At 43.3% G+C, this 15,517-nt stretch overlaps 1 protein-coding gene and 1 long non-coding RNA gene across 6 annotated transcripts in view; both read left to right on the top strand.

Annotated features, from left to right (window-relative positions):
• LOC109951392 (phospholipid scramblase 1-like) overlaps positions 1 to 5,587 on the top strand; it is a 13,695-nt gene extending 8,108 nt beyond the window's left edge. For all 5 annotated transcript variants that reach the window (XM_020585878.1, XM_020585879.1, XM_020585876.1 and 2 more), the window contains 6 exons: positions 741 to 1,003; positions 1,781 to 1,823; positions 2,022 to 2,242; positions 3,685 to 3,846; positions 4,481 to 4,642; positions 4,726 to 5,587. In XM_020585878.1, coding sequence (XP_020441534.1) covers positions 815 to 1,003; positions 1,781 to 1,823; positions 2,022 to 2,242; positions 3,685 to 3,846; positions 4,481 to 4,642; positions 4,726 to 4,782 — 834 coding nt within the window. In that variant the 5' untranslated portion in view covers positions 741 to 814 and the 3' untranslated portion in view covers positions 4,783 to 5,587. The remainder of the gene's footprint in view (positions 1 to 740; positions 1,004 to 1,780; positions 1,824 to 2,021; positions 2,243 to 3,684; positions 3,847 to 4,480; positions 4,643 to 4,725) is intronic.
• Positions 5,588 to 10,794: 5,207 nt separating this feature from the next.
• On the top strand, positions 10,795 to 15,511 carry LOC109951404 (uncharacterized). Its single transcript, XR_002273599.1, has 3 exons — positions 10,795 to 11,043; positions 11,170 to 11,273; positions 14,721 to 15,511. It is a non-coding gene; the product is annotated as an uncharacterized LOC109951404 (long non-coding RNA).
• Positions 15,512 to 15,517: the final 6 nt, after the last annotated feature.

Below are 15,517 nucleotides of genomic sequence, written 5' to 3'. Positions count from 1 at the left end.
ATTGATGAGTTTAAACACAGATATAAAGGTATGTGTCAATCAAGATATGGGCAAGAACAGGCTTAATGATTAATCAGATGGGAGTGTGGATGTAGAATATGTATCCATGTAGTAATACTGCTTGCAAACCAATGATGATAAGATGATGTTAGGGGGTAGGACTAGATAAGTCTAACTTCTTCCTACTCCGTTCAAGCATGTACTAGGTATAAGCAAATTGAAAATATTTTTGTGGATATGTCTGGAATTATGTGTGATTACATACTGACTGTTGTTACATGTTTGAAAGAATAAATAAATCAAATCAAATCAAATCTGAGGGACCTTGTAGCTTTGTGCCAATGCACTAATTCAGTGAGGTAAGATGGAGCCAAAGTATTAAGAGCCTTAAAAACAAAAATTAACAGTATAAAATCAATTCTAAAATGGACTGGAAGCCATTGGAGAGAAGCCAGAACCAGGGTTATATGCTCAAATTTTCTGGTAATTTCCAGAAGACGAGCAGCAGCGTTTTGAACCATCTGAAGACGAGAGAGGGAGGACTGGTTAACACCATAGTATAGAGCATTGCAATAGGCGGGAGGTGATAAAAGCATGGATTGCAATCAATTGCAATCTCAATTGAATTCAACTCAAATTGAAAACCTGCTTTTAAAAGAAAAAAGACAGCTTTTTTATTAATTATGAAAGTGTAAACATGTTGAGGTTGATGTTTGAACTTATATAAACCTTTTATTTAGCTTACCCAGACAACAAGGCGCCTTACCCCACACCTCAGCCCAGCAGCTACCCATTAGCCCCTTATCCAGGTCCTATGGCGGGGTACGGAGACCCAAATCAGGACCCTCCACCGGACTTCAATATGGGCTACAGTCCAAACCAACCTGCAGTCATGTACCAGCCAGGACCGGTGGGTTCAGGGCAGGAATATGGTGGCCCTCCAGCTGGAGCTCCAGCTGTGGCTCTTGACGGGGTGCCTCCAGGGCTCGAGTACCTCACACAGGTAGGTCAGAGAAAACCAAGAAAATTAATTTCCTTAAGGTGAGTAAAGGGTTAAGTAACTTCAAATGCTATTCTCAAGTTTTAAGATTTTTTAAAGGGGTGTCTTTATGTTGATCTAAGTCTTACTGTTCAACTTACTGTTGATGACTTATTGTGAGAGAAAGCTAAAGTTCAGAGTGAACTAAATGGAATTGTACACAGGTATATCAACTTAGAGGAAACACTTTCAGGTTCATTGTTGTGCAAACATCACGGGAAACCTTTGTGGGTTTTCAAGTAAAATCATACGCTGTGCTGTGAAATTCACCTTAGCATTCATAAACTGGAACTTGGTTCACCACACTTTTTTCAGCCACTGTAGTAGTGGATCACCTTAAGGCAAATAGAACTTCCTCCCTTTGGAACTTGTAAAGATCAGACCCAACGTCATTCTTTCTTAAAACAACCACTTGGTCATGTTTTGGTTTTGGTAAAGGATCACCTTACAGCAAATAGAACTTAAAGACTTGCTTTCATGGCTTTCCAGCAAATTACTCTATATACTGAGACAAAAAAGAAATGATTTGAATTTGCAGGTAACCAGACTCCAGCATTCAGAAAAGGTACTTTGAATTGCAAACAGGAAATTGTCCCTTCTGCGTTTGCAGTTTTCCTCTTGTTTTAAGAGGAAATAAACCTTCAGGCTTGAGGATGGATATATTTTACAGTGATAAGCTGTAGACATCACCTTTGTCATTTTTCAGTTTTTCTCACATCACTTTCTCTCTTTTGGTTTTAGATTGACCAGATCCTGATACACCAGAAAGTGGAACTCCTAGAAGGTAACACGTGTTACTTGTTTATCCAGTCATATTTACTTTTGCCACTTTGTAAACACCAAATAATCAGCAGCAGCTGTCTGACAGTTTTAACTTCAAGCCTCTCAATATAAATCATGCTGATAAAATGGCTTGGATTTCTTTACTTATCAGTACTTTGTTATTCACCCCTTCCTCCGCTCTCCCTCCAACCACACCCAGTATTAACTGGATTTGAGACCAACAACGAGTACGACATAAAGAACAGCTTGGGCCAGAAGATCTACAAGGCCAAAGAGAAGAATGACGTCTGGTCTCTGAACTGCTGTGGCCCTCTGCGTAGCTTCGAGGTGGATATCACGGACAACATGGACAGAGAGGTCATCCGCCTCATTAGGCCTTACCGCTGCGTCTGCTGCTGTTGTCCCTGCTGCCTGCAAGAGGTGTGTTTAATGTGTGTTTAATGTGCATCAGCTGTAACAACTAATAGCCTCATATCCAATAGTTTAACAGCTGTTCATTCAACACTACATCACCCTGAACACTCACTCCAGTTATGAATAAACACCCTCATATGTTAGAATATTTGCTCTTAGTGTACAAAGGTACTGTGTACCATTATTAAAGTTAATGTTTAAACACAGATTGCCGTTATGGAGATGGCGAGTCACAAGATTTAACAGTTAGTTTGCCAAAGCTGTGGGTTTACAACTGTCTGATAAATCGGGTGAAAATGTGACAGGAAACGGTGTCAGCTACACTACCCCCCTCCATGACACTGCTGTCTACAGCCCTTCTGTTTTTATTCCATGTTCACTCTAGGGATGTAATGACATTTGTAACTTCCCAAGATCACAACAGAAAAACTTCTTGATGCCATCGTGGGAGTGCAAAGTACGTATCTACCAGGATATGACATATGGCTATTTCACTGCGTTCAGTTTGCAGAATTTTAAACTCGCATAGTGGGTGACCCATCGTCGACTTGTAATGCTGTTATGTAGCAGCATCTGTACTTCCTATGGGTGCTCAGGAAGAACATCTCTGAGAGACTGCTGGTGTCCTTCTATCGGTGCTCCACTGAGAGCATCCTTACATACTGTATATGTGTATGGTACAGCAGCAGCACAGTGGCTCAGAGGAAAACGCTCCAGAGGGTCATTAATAGGACCCAGGAGGTCGTCAGATGACCTCTCCTCACTCTGGAAGAACTACACAGTTCCCTCCGCCTCAAAAACGCCCAGAACATCATTTAAGACACTTCACACCCAGGACGTTCACTCTTTGACCTGCTGCCATCAGGTAGACGGTTCAGAGCAATCAAATCAAGGACTGTTAGATTCAAGAATAGTTTTTACCCATCTTATCCTATCTTCATTATCTTCAGCTTTCCTGTTTTAAGAAATGACACAGTCGGAAATGAAAAACACTGAACAATTTGCAAATACTGCCTGACAAAGACAATACCAGCCCTGTTTAGGACTGAGACAGTCCTGGATACATCTTGCAGAATCAGTTAGGAATGACTGGACTTTACACTTTAACAGAGTTGGGCAAACAAACAGGACACACAAGTGCAAAACCAACCAGCCTGCCACCCTAGGTTATAAGAAGTGTGTCATGTTCCCACCTCTTTCCGGTCTCCTGCTTTTATTTTGACACAACTTCCTGTATATCCCCCCCCCCCCCTTTACTGAGTGGACAGGAGCCAAGTGTGATGTACAGTATTTCTTTTATCATGTGATGCCACAATGGAGCAATCAGTCTCCTGCGTTGTTCCTGCCGTCCCATGTGAAATGCTGTAAAGGCAGGGGAGCACATTTTAAAACTCTGTGGAAGAGCTTTCTAAATCTGTGACATCTTGTTTTTACACTGTGACCCACAGTTGGAGGTTCAGGCCCCGCCAGGCACCACCATAGGCTACGTCAGACAAACCTGGCACCCTTTCCTGCCACGGCTTGAAATCCAGGGACCAAACAAATACACGGTGCTGAAACTGGAGGGACCCTGCTTTGCCTGCAACTACTATGGGGACGTCAACTTTGAGGTGTGTCACAGAAGATGGTAGTACATGGATGGAGGATGCCTTTTGTAGGGATTAAACAAAGGAGCTAGTTGTTGATTGTTAAAGTACTTTGTAGTTTTTTTGGACAGGCTGTCCCCCCCCCAGTCTTTATGCTAAACTAACAGACAGCTGGGTTTAGCCTCAAGATTAAAGATTTTTATTGTCACTATATGTGCAGGACATTCAGAAAATCAAACGACCATCTCTCTCACCTAGTATTGAATGCCATACCATTTAAGAAACTAAAATAGAATAAAAGTAAAGTAAAAATAGACTATAAAAGAATAAGAAAACTAAATCAAAGTGATTAGGATAAATGGTACAACCTAATAGGCTATGACTCAAACCCTGTACAATGAGTGACAGTAAGCAGATAAGAAGATTGTCAGATGTTTGTGAGATTGAGATGGACAGTAGTGCAAATGACCAACAGCAGCAGATGTGATGGTAAAAAGTCAGCAGCAGATTTACATGTAATATAACAAGGTTCTGTGGTGGGTCACAGTCCAGGGACAGGGGGCAGAGGGGGGAGGTAATGGACAGCGTTCAGCGTCCTCACAGCCTCTTAGTGAAGCTTAACAACTTGGGCCCAACCCTATTGTTTTTATTGCTGTAGCTGAAGGGAAAATATGTTGACGAGCCCATCGGACGCATCACCAAGCAGTGGGGCGGCTACTGGAAGGAAGTCCTGACCGATGCGGACAACTTTGGCATCCAGTTTCCTCTTGACTTGGACGTGAAGATGAAGGCTGTGCTCATGGGAGTTTGCATCCTCATTGTACGTCCTTAATCTTTCTGAAGAACTCTGATTTTACTTTATGGGAAGTTGTTGAATGATTTGTTTTTGTTGTCACTTTGCAGGATTTCATGTACTTTGAGAAGCCCGGGGATGCTAACAAGCGCAGAAGAATGGTTTAGTAACAGAGGGGAAAATGAGGGGACAACACCAGCATGAGAGCAAGGATGTTCTGCACTTACACATTCTGTTTATGTACTTTGTCTTTTTTTCTTTCTAGTCAATTCACCAGTGAACCCCAGAATCTTTGAATCAATATGAGCCAGTGTGCTTTCAAATCTTTCTAAACTCAGTGAATGACACTGGCTGCCACGTTGCCATTATGCCTTACTCTCCATACAGTCTGTAAAAGTTTAATAGATGAATTTTAATCCTTGCCCAAAAATAAATCAATCTAACCCTTTGCCTTTCCAGTGTCTACACATAGTGGATATCAACATTTAGATTAGTCTTCTGCTACACTGTCATTGATGTCATATTTATAAAGTAAGAACAAAGTAACATGCCAGAGTTTGAAGAAATTGCCTAAAACTTGCTTGATGAATAGAAGTATCTGATACTTGCGTTCTCTGCTCACATGGATTGCCATAAGCTTTTATTAGACATTCATGGCGCTAGAGGATAAATTCTAATCACTTAGCTTTATGACCAAATGCCTGCAAACCTGACATTTGCATCAGTGCCTGCTAATCGGCAGCCTATTGGCATTGTCTGCCAGCATTTTAGCATGCTAATGTTAGACTTGGTACAGCTACACTGCTAGTCAAATGTTAGGACGCTTTCCCATTAAATTGAATGGGAAAGTAACTGAAGTGTCCCCTGCCCTCAATTTTCTCCAGATACCACTGTGTTGAAATAAAGCCAGTGTAATGAACAGAGGAGAGAGAGTGTAGGAAAAGCCTTTGAAACTAACCTCAGAGGGGTGAGTGAGGAGTTCAAGGAAACATGTTGATGTTGTGTAGTTTTTGAAAGAAAGCTAAATGTGAACTTGTGAATTAATTATTACCTGGTGTCAGACAGAGATGGTTGAGGAGATGAGTAGACAGAACAACAGCAGGAACCAGGAGAGTTAGAGGATAAAGGAGCAGGTAATCATAGGACTGCACCTCAGCTGTGCGCACTGACAAACGAGTCACTCATTACCGAATGTAACACAGCTGAGGTGCCGATCCTGCAGGTTGAGAGAGAGAATGGAGGAAAAGAGGCAGGCCGCACTGAGCGGACCTGACAATACAATATGCACCTTATTGTAGTTGGTAGCAGCTTCCCAGTCTTATCTAAATAAGATGTCCTACTTTGACAAAAAGGAGACAAAACCCTTTCCTGGTCAGATGTACTACTCTGCCTCCTGGGAGCATGTGAGGAATATAAGCATCATATTTATGGGATCATGTCTGCACATCCATCCCTGCACATTTCTCATTGATAGTGGGAAAAAACTTGTTCTTGTAGAGGATTCAACAACTCAGTGGCTTGTCAACGGGTTGAAGTACTTCAGCTGAAATGCTGCCTGCTACTGCTAAATAAATGTTTGTTTGTAGTAAACATTTGTTTCTGCAAGTATGTGAGTACTGAGAAGAATGCACAAGGCAAAAATGTGTTTGGTTAATTTTTATAAAAACTGAATAGAAAACAAAAACAGAATAGCCTCAATCTGAGTGACCGCGTTTATGTCTGAGCATAGCTGTACTCACCTCACCGCTGCGTGAACAGTACCGTAAGTGGTTTTAGTCTGCACTGCAGAGTGATCTGCTGACATGGTGATTAAGTGGTTAGCACTGCTGCTTCCCAGCAAGAAGGTACCACATCTGAACTTCACTGCTGACTGGTGCCTTTGTGTGTGTGTGTCTGCATTTTCTCTGAATACTGTGCCTTCCTCCCCAATCCAAAGATGCCAAGTTGTTTGCATGAGAGAAACAGACAGTAAAGGTGGAGTTAATGTTAACTAGCTGCTTCACATACTTATAATTTCCATTACTGCTTTATAGCTTGTGAATTTCCCACAAGGATTTATGTCTTATGCTGTATTATGTCACATGGAGATTTCAGTCGCCTGCATTAAAGCCAGCACATCTGGATCATTGACACCATCAACTGCTAGCAGGTTGCACAGGATCTACAGGAGGCATGGACATAAATCCCCCTTGCAAAGGTATATTCTCCTCCCCTTCCAGGCTCATACGACCTTAATAAGGCTTCCGTATGTGTCCATTACCGTGAGGTTTATCGTCTAGTTTGCGAAAACCTTTAGATGTGCTTGTTATCTTCCATAGAGGTTTGTCCTTTTTACCTGTTCCAGCTTCGTGCCATTTCAAAAAGCAACTCTACAACATCATGCAAACGACAACATGGCACTGTCAACGCATGGAGCAGGAGAGAGATAAGGTTTGGTAAACACGGTGTTAACAACCACCACCAGAGGAGGCCAAAGCCTCAGTAATGACGCACACAATCCAAAACCAATACACTAATTAAAGAAAACAGGTGCAGGCTAAATTATGAAATGAAAACAAAATGCAGTCAGACGTGTCTAAACACATATGGTAAAAGTACTCATTATGCAAGAGAATATATGGAAAGCTACTGTTGGAGAGTTTCCATTTAATTGCTAGACTACTATTTTGAATATTTTAGAAGTTGGTCTAAACAGCTGTAAGATAAAAGGAGAGTAAAAGCTAGTTTAGTAAAAGTACACTATTTCCATCTAAAGTTTTGAGGTACCTGCAATTTAAGGTCGTATGAACCTGGAAGGGGAGGAGAATATACCTTTGTGTGTGGGCATTTATGTCCATGCCTCCTGCAGATCCTGTGCAACCTGCTAGTCAATGAAAAGTATCCTGATGTAGGAGTCTCCATTTTCCAGGTGAGAAAGGGCATAGTGGAGGGCAGCCGTGATGGCGTCTGAGGTGGCCCTGTTGGGCCAGTAATAATAATAATAATCCAGATGTGCTGGCTTTAATGCAGGCAACTGAAATCTCAATGTTTTCTACAGAACATAGTTTAGATTTAGGAACGGACCCATAGGTGAGGAACACACAACTGATGTTGCTCTATGTCCATGTTTTGATTTATTAACCTTAAATCCTGGTTTGTCAGTTCAACTTCAGTTCTTGTGATATTATCTAACACTTGTTTTAACATAGCTCAGGACCACTGAGACCTGTGTTTTTGCAGGTGCTGTGCATGTGGGCATGGTAGATGAGCCTCCAGAGCCAGTCCACGAGCTGCAGCAGCCCTCGTCTCCTCCAGAGCCCCACTGGAGCCCCCAGCAGTCAAGTGGGTAAGCTGACAAATACAATAAAACTCCCAGCAGAAGCTCAAGTGTTTATTTACTGCAAAAAAAGGTACACATATGCAACTGTAATGGGAATCACACTGTCCACACAAATCACACTGTCCACACAAAATGATATAAATGTATAGATTGTGTGGGTTGATCAGCTGTCGCTCTCAAACACAGTATAAATTACTCACCTGTAGATGTCATCACCACAGATATTCTCAGCATCGATGATTTTAATAAGCTCAGTATCACAAGCTGAGGTGTAGTGCAGTGAAAAGCACAATATTTAGCCTACCTCTAAATGTAGTGAAGTTTAAGTATGAATATTAATAAGGCTTCCGTATGTGTCTATTACCGTGAGGTTTATCGTCTAGTTTATTAACTAGCTGCTTCACATACTTATAATTTCCATTACTGCTTTATAGCTTGTGAATTTCCCACAAGGATTTATGTCTTATGCTGTATTATGTCTTGTTTTGCTAATTTGATTCTGAGAAGTAAATAACTAGAATTAAAATTATGCATATATCTGTTGTTCATAGTTTCAGAGTGATGAAGGTACAGGAGTGGCACGCTCTTAAGGCTGTGCAATTGGGCAATTAGTTGAAAGGGGTGTGTTAAAAAAAATAGCAGTGTCTGCCGTTGACTGTACAAACACAAAACTATTTTGTACAAACGTTTTTGTTTCTAGGATTTAGCAATCCTGTGAATCACTAAACTAATATTTAGTTGTATGACCACAGTTTTTTATAACTGCTTCACATCTGTGTGGCATGGAGTCAACTAACTTGTGGCACCTTTCAGCTGTTATTCCACTCCATGATTCTTTAACAACATTCCACAATTCATTTACATTTCTTGGTTTTGCTTCAGAAACAGCATTTTTGATATCACCCCACAAGTTCTCGATTGGATTAAGGTCCGGGGATTGGGCTGGCCACTCCATAACATTAATTTTGTTGGTTTGGAACCAAGACTTTGCTCGTTTACTAGTGTGTTTGGGGTCATTGTCTTGTTGAAACAACCATTTCAAGGGCATGTCCTCTTCAGCATAAGGCAACATGACCTCTTCAAGTATTTTGACATATGCAAACTGATCCATGATCCCTGGTATGCGATAAATAGGCCCAACACAGGGGGCTAGACAGGGGGTTCTGCCAAATGTTCCCAACAGACCCTCACAATACGTTTGGGTCTGCCGAGTCTGTCCAGCATTCTCCCCCGCCATCGGATCCAACTCACCACCAGGTCATGATTAGTTGACAGCTCCGCCCCTCTCTTCACCCGAGTGTTCAAGACATACAGCCAGAGGTCAGATGAAACAACCACAAAGTCAATCATCGACCTCTTGCCTAGGGTGTCCTGGCGCCACGTGCAGTGGTGGACACCCTTATGCTTGAACATGGTGTTCGTTATGGGCAAACTGTGATTAGCACAGAAGTCCAGTAACAGAACCCTGTCCCTTACTTCCGGTGTCCACCGCCGGGTTCGGGGATTGCCACCACAGCAGGCACCGGAGACCTTACGGCCACAGCTTTGAACGGCCGCATCTACAATGAAGGTGGAGAATATGGTCCACTCGGACTCAATATCTCCAGCTTCCACTGGGATCTGGTCAAAGCTCTGCCGGAGGCGGGAGTTGAAGATCTCTCTGACAGGAGATTCTGCTAAACGTTCCCAACAGACCCTCACAATACGTTTGGGTCTGCCGAGTCTGTCCAGCTTCCTCCCCCGACTATATCTAGCTGGTACCTCTCAACCTCCTGCACAAACTCGGGCTCCTTCCCCACCAGCGAGGTGACATTCCATGTCCCCAGGGCTAATCTCCGTGTCCAGAGATCGGGTCGTCGGGGCCCCTGCCTTCGACTGCTGCCCGATCCACTGTGCACCAGCCCCTTACAAATCCTCCTGCAGGTGGTGGGCCCACGGGAGGACGTCCCCACGTTGCTCGTTCAGGCTAAGCCTGGCCGGGCCCCGTGGGAAAAGGCCTGGTCACCAGGCGCTCGCATTCGGCCCCAACCCCAGGCCTGGCTCCAGGGTGGGGCCCCGGTTGCACCATACTGGGCGACGCCATGGTCCTTGATTTTAATTTTTCATGAGGGGTTTTGAACTGCTCTTAGTCTGACCCATTACCTAGGACCTGTTTGCCTTGGGAGACCCTACCAGGGGCATATAGCCCCCAACAACATAGCTCCTAGGATCACTCGGGTACTCAAACCCCTCCACCACAATAAGGTGGCGGTTCAATAACACTGACTTATTGTATTCTTATATATTTTTATTATATTGCTGCATTTTCTTGCTGCTTAAAGTGCCTTAGATGTTGTGTTACTTATTTATCTACGCTATATTTCATTTGTATTTTGTGGCATTCATGTGGACGGCAAAGTAAGAATTTCATTGTACAGGGAAACACGTTTCATAACTGTGCATATGACAAATGAACACTTAGACTTTTTTAACTTTGACTTTGACTGATGTTTTTATATTATTAATTCCCTCAGGCTGAGCCCTTTGAATTAATTGAATCCTTCAACACTGTGAGCAAAGACATCTTCCGCAACTTAGTGCTTAATGAGTACAGGAGGTAAGCACTATCTATGGTGAAATGAATTTATATTGTCATGAGAAATATCTTTGTAAATTAAACATTATATTTAGTGTATAACACATATGCCAGGGTTTTGTCCCACTGCTTCCTGTTTCAGGCTCTTATTTTGTTGCCACTTCCTGTTCTAGGTTCATCTCTGTTATGGACTCTTTATTGTAATCAGTGCTCATTGCCCACACCTGTTTTCACCCCATTATAAGCAGCCTTCTCCCACCAGTAACCTGCTAGATTGTTCTTGACTTTGTGCAGACTTTCCAGTGTTATACTTGTTTTAGTGATTCATGTTCTTGACCCTGAATTGTTTCCTGACCACTGATTTCTGCCTAGCCCTCCTGATTGTTCTATGTTTATTCTGTGTACCTACTCCTGGACCAGCTTCTTTGACCTCCTGTTTTGGATCCCTTGGCTGTGTTCGTTTGCTGGTATTGACCCTGGACTGTTGTGTGACTTGGATTATGGTTTCTGAACTGTCACTGTGTTTTTTTCTGAGTGAGTGGAGTAAAGTGATATTATTTACTCTATCTCGCCTGGCTTTATAATTGAGTCCACCATTAACATTGTGGGTAGCTGTACTGCCAAACCCTGACGACATATGCTTTTGTCTGTGTGTGTTAGGGTGTGATGGGAGGGAGCTGACCGCTTTAAGGAAGATTTCTTGTGAGGTAGACCTCTTTAAGCCACTCCATGGCTCAGCTCTGTTTCAGAAAGGACAAACATAGGTATGTAAAGAACTTGTAGACCATAAATATCTGACTTTAATTTGAAAAATACATTTTGTAAAAGAAGAATGCTGCTGTGGGCAGGTTTTATTTAATGTAATGAAGATATTTGCTGCAGCTTTCTACAATTTTGAAAGATAAAATATTGCAGTTTGGCATTTCTCAGGACCATTACTCCGCCTTTTGGCACTTTCCCGCCAAATCTGAATGCCATGGCACTCTGTTTATTGTCTTATGTTTCAAACCCAGCCCAAATTATGCACACAGATTTAAAAAAAAATCATTCAGACAATTTAACCAGGTACTCCACTCATATTCTTTGCATCCGTATTGCACACAGGTGATACAGATGGGCTATAACACTACCTGGGTGTTATTGCCACGCCACATCACCTAGAGAGCACACAGACAAGTGGAAACTTAGCTGAGGTGTTTGTGAATCACAGATCTAGTTGAACACTGTATCAAGCTGTGTAAATGTATTTTAGGTGCCACCTTTGGGCTCACTTAAATAGGGTTAATTAAATAGGTTTAATTTTGATTGAGCTTCTGAAAGTGTTGAAAAGCTCACGTTTGGCTGCTTGTCTAAATTTTAAAGTGGCACAAATTTTGCTGCAATAATATGCAATATATATTTTGCAATAATATGGTCATGTTGTCTTTCCCCAGGTAATCTGAAGCACTGAGATGAATATATCACACAGTTTCCAGTCACCTCCACCCATCCTGTAATACAGTATATAATTGAAAATAACCGTAGTAGACTAGGGGCATTATTGCAGACCAATGACATTAATGGTCTGTACCCATGCAGAGAGTGTAATGATTATATCACGCCACTGATCGCTGCTGTCATAAATCATGAGGAGAAGAATTTTAATTTCCTACTGCAACAAGGTGCAGACCCAAACATTCATTCACAAAAAGGCTGTACACTGTTGCATTATGTCTCAATAAGCAAAGCTCCCTTAGTTTTTGTGAAGATACTGCTTGAAGCAAAAGCTAATCCAAACAAATGGCGTCCCAACTACTGCGTCACACCGCCTTAAACTGCTGCCATGAATGAAAGGAGTGATGTGATGAAAGAGCTCATCTCTGCTGGTGCAGAGGTAAAATTACCTGCAGTCAGTGGCGGCGGTGCATTTGGTACCTGGGCCTTCAGTGGGGACTTACCCGACTTAATTCACCTCTTAATACCACCACTATCACGTTGCAATTATAGAAACCATCAATACTATAGAAGTTACATGAATGAATGTAAATGGTGAAAAGATAAATATACTGTATCAGCATATGAACAGTGTGCAAATGAATACAGAGCAGTTTTCTGTGAATATGTGAGAATTAAGATCACTTCAGTGTTACAGGTAACAGAAGTGTATTGCATTAGTCTCAGGAGGAGAGATGAGAAGGGGTGAGGTATGTGTAGTGGTATAGAGGAAGGCAGTGGGGGGTCAATGGGGGACAGAGTTCAGTAAGGAGACAGCTGTGGGGAAGAAGCTGTTCCTGAGTCTACTGGTCTTGGTCCAGAGGCTCCTGAGGTGCTGCCCAGAGGGCAGGAGGTCAAACAGTTTGTGAGCAGGTTGAGAGGAGTCCTGGAGAATGCTGCGAGCATGTCAGAGACAGCGCTCCCTGTGGACGCCCTCAATGGCTGGAAGTGGAGTCCTTATGATATATTGGGCAGTTTTCACCACCTGGCGCAGCGCCTTGCGGTCGGATACAGCGTAGTTTCCATACTCCAGCTGGTCAGGATGCTCTCAATGGCACAAGAGTTCACAGAAATTCATCAGGATGGCTGAAGACAGGTGGTTCTTCTTCAGTGTCCTCAGGAAGAAGAGGCGCTGGTGGGCCTTCTTAACCAGGCTGTAGGTGTTGGTGGTTCAGGACAGATCCTCTGAAATGTGGATTCCCAGGAATTTGAAGCTGGAGACACATTCAACATCCATCCTGTTAATATGAATGGGGTCGTGTGTGCCTCCTTTCTCCCTCCTGTAGTCCACAGTGAGCTCCTTGGTCTTGTTAGTGTTAAGGATCAGGTTATTGTCAGCACACCACACAGTCAGGTGCTGTACCTCCTCCCTTTAGGCTGACTCATCGTTGTTGCTGATGAGGCCGATCACCGTGGTGTCGTCTGCAAAACTTGATGATGGTGTTGGAGCCATGCACAGGCCTACAGTCATGGGTGAAAAGGGACTAGAGGAATAGACTCAGCACACAGCCCTGTGGTATGCCGGTGTTGAGGATAATGGTGGAGGAGCAGGTGTTGTTGGACCTAACATGCTGAGGCCCGTTGGTCAGAAAGTCCAGAATCCAGTTGCAGAGGGAGGTGCTGATGCCCAGCTCTCCAATTTGGTGGTTAATTTGGGGTGGATGACTGTGTTAAATGCTGAGCTGAAGTCCACAAACAGCATTCTTATGCAAGTATTGTTATTGTCCAGATGTCTGAGTACAGAGTGCAGTGCTTTGGAGACTGTGTCCTCTGTCCTCCTATTCCTGTAGTAGGCAAATTGGTGGGGGTCCAGTGTGGGTGGGAGACAGGTCATCAGTTGTTTGAAGCACTTCATGACAATGGGTGTGAGTGCTACAGGGTGGTAGTCATTCAGGCATGTTGGGTGGAATGTTTCAGCACTGGCACGATGGAGGTAGTTTTTAAGCATGTCGGCACAACTGCTTGGGCGAGGGACAGGTTAAAAATGTCTGTAAAGACGCCGGCAAGCTGTCCTGCATATGCCCTGAGCACGCGTCCAGGAATGACATCAGGGCCAGCAGCCTTGCATGTGTTGATCCAGCTCAGTGCAGCATACACAGCAGTGGAGGTGAGTGTGAGTGGCTGGTGGTCTCCGGAGGGTCTGGACTTGATAGCTGTATCTTTGTTGTCCCGGTCAAAGAGAGCATAGAAGTCATTTAGCTCGTTCAGGAAGGAGACATTTGTGGATGTTGAGGTGGAGTTGCCGGGCTTGTAGTCACTGATGACCTGGATGCTCTTCCACATACACATACACTGAACAAAATTATAAATGCAACACTTTTGTGTTTGCCCCCATTTTTCATGAGTTGAACTCAAAGATCTACGACTTGTTCTATGTACACAAAAGGCCCCATCAGATCTGAAGGCAGAGATGCTCCTCCAGCAGGAGCCGCACCTCCTTGTTCATCCATGGCTTCTGATTTGGGTACGTGGTGATCTGTTTCTGGGTTGTGACACTGTCAGTGGCAGTGTTAAAGTCCAGCACAGGGGAAGCGTAGGTGTCGATGTCCATGTGAGAGTCACAGGTAGCCCAGAAGGAAAACCCAGGAGGGGCATCAATAAAAGGGTAAAACATCCAAGTTGGTGAACACTTTTTATAGGCACTGCATCTGACACGAAGATGTCAGCATTAATTAGGCATCCATTAAGTCCTGATAGTTGTAACCACGGGACCTCTGTCTTTCCTGTACATCCCACAGATGAGTCCCTCAGACCAGTCCTGAATAATATTTGCACTGTGGCGCGGAGCATTATCCTGCTGAGAGCGACCACTGCCATCAAGCAATACCACTGACGTGAAAAACAAGAACAAGATATGGTTTCAGCTGTGCTCCTTAGACTCTGTGGTGGTGATCTGCTGCTGCTCTCTACACACATGGGGAGACAGAACTAGAGGATGCTCTTAAGGATACATCTCAACTCTCAACTTCAATCAACAACATTCTTGTTTCTTAACACCTTGTCCTCACTTTCTCATGTATAACCCAGAAGATGCCACCACCCACTTGACTGTCACACAGAGTCTCAGCAGCATGTCTCAGGGGCGCAATTAAGGGATAATACAGATTAGCCCACTGTGTTCTGCTTCAGGTTTCTGATTTCCATGAACTAACAGCCTTTGGCTTCTGGGCTCTGAATGCACATCTCTTGTGACTGTAGAAATAATCCATTGTGTTTTGTATGACCTGACTCCTGCACACTGGAGGGTTTCAAACCATGGAGTTACTGGATTATAATCATTACACTACGCTCAGCAAACACCACAACCAACATGATAATCTGATGTATTTTTCTTGTTACCAGAAAACTGAAGTCCTCATGTGATGGGTGGTGTAATGATCTGTCTCATGCGTCACAGAAACATACTGAGCATTTTTTTAATTATAATAAAAAGCAGAAAGCAAATGTTTTCTTTCACGGAACGTTAAAGTTTCTTCTGACAGCGGGTGCCAGGTGACTTTTGAGCAACGTGTGAAACTGATCAAGGGCTTTGTTG

The sequence above is a fragment of the Monopterus albus genome, unplaced genomic scaffold (genome assembly GCF_001952655.1).
Source record: "Monopterus albus unplaced genomic scaffold, M_albus_1.0 scaffold384.1, whole genome shotgun sequence".
Lineage (NCBI taxonomy): Eukaryota > Metazoa > Chordata > Actinopteri > Synbranchiformes > Synbranchidae > Monopterus > Monopterus albus.
This window is presented reverse-complemented; position numbering and strand designations above follow the sequence as displayed.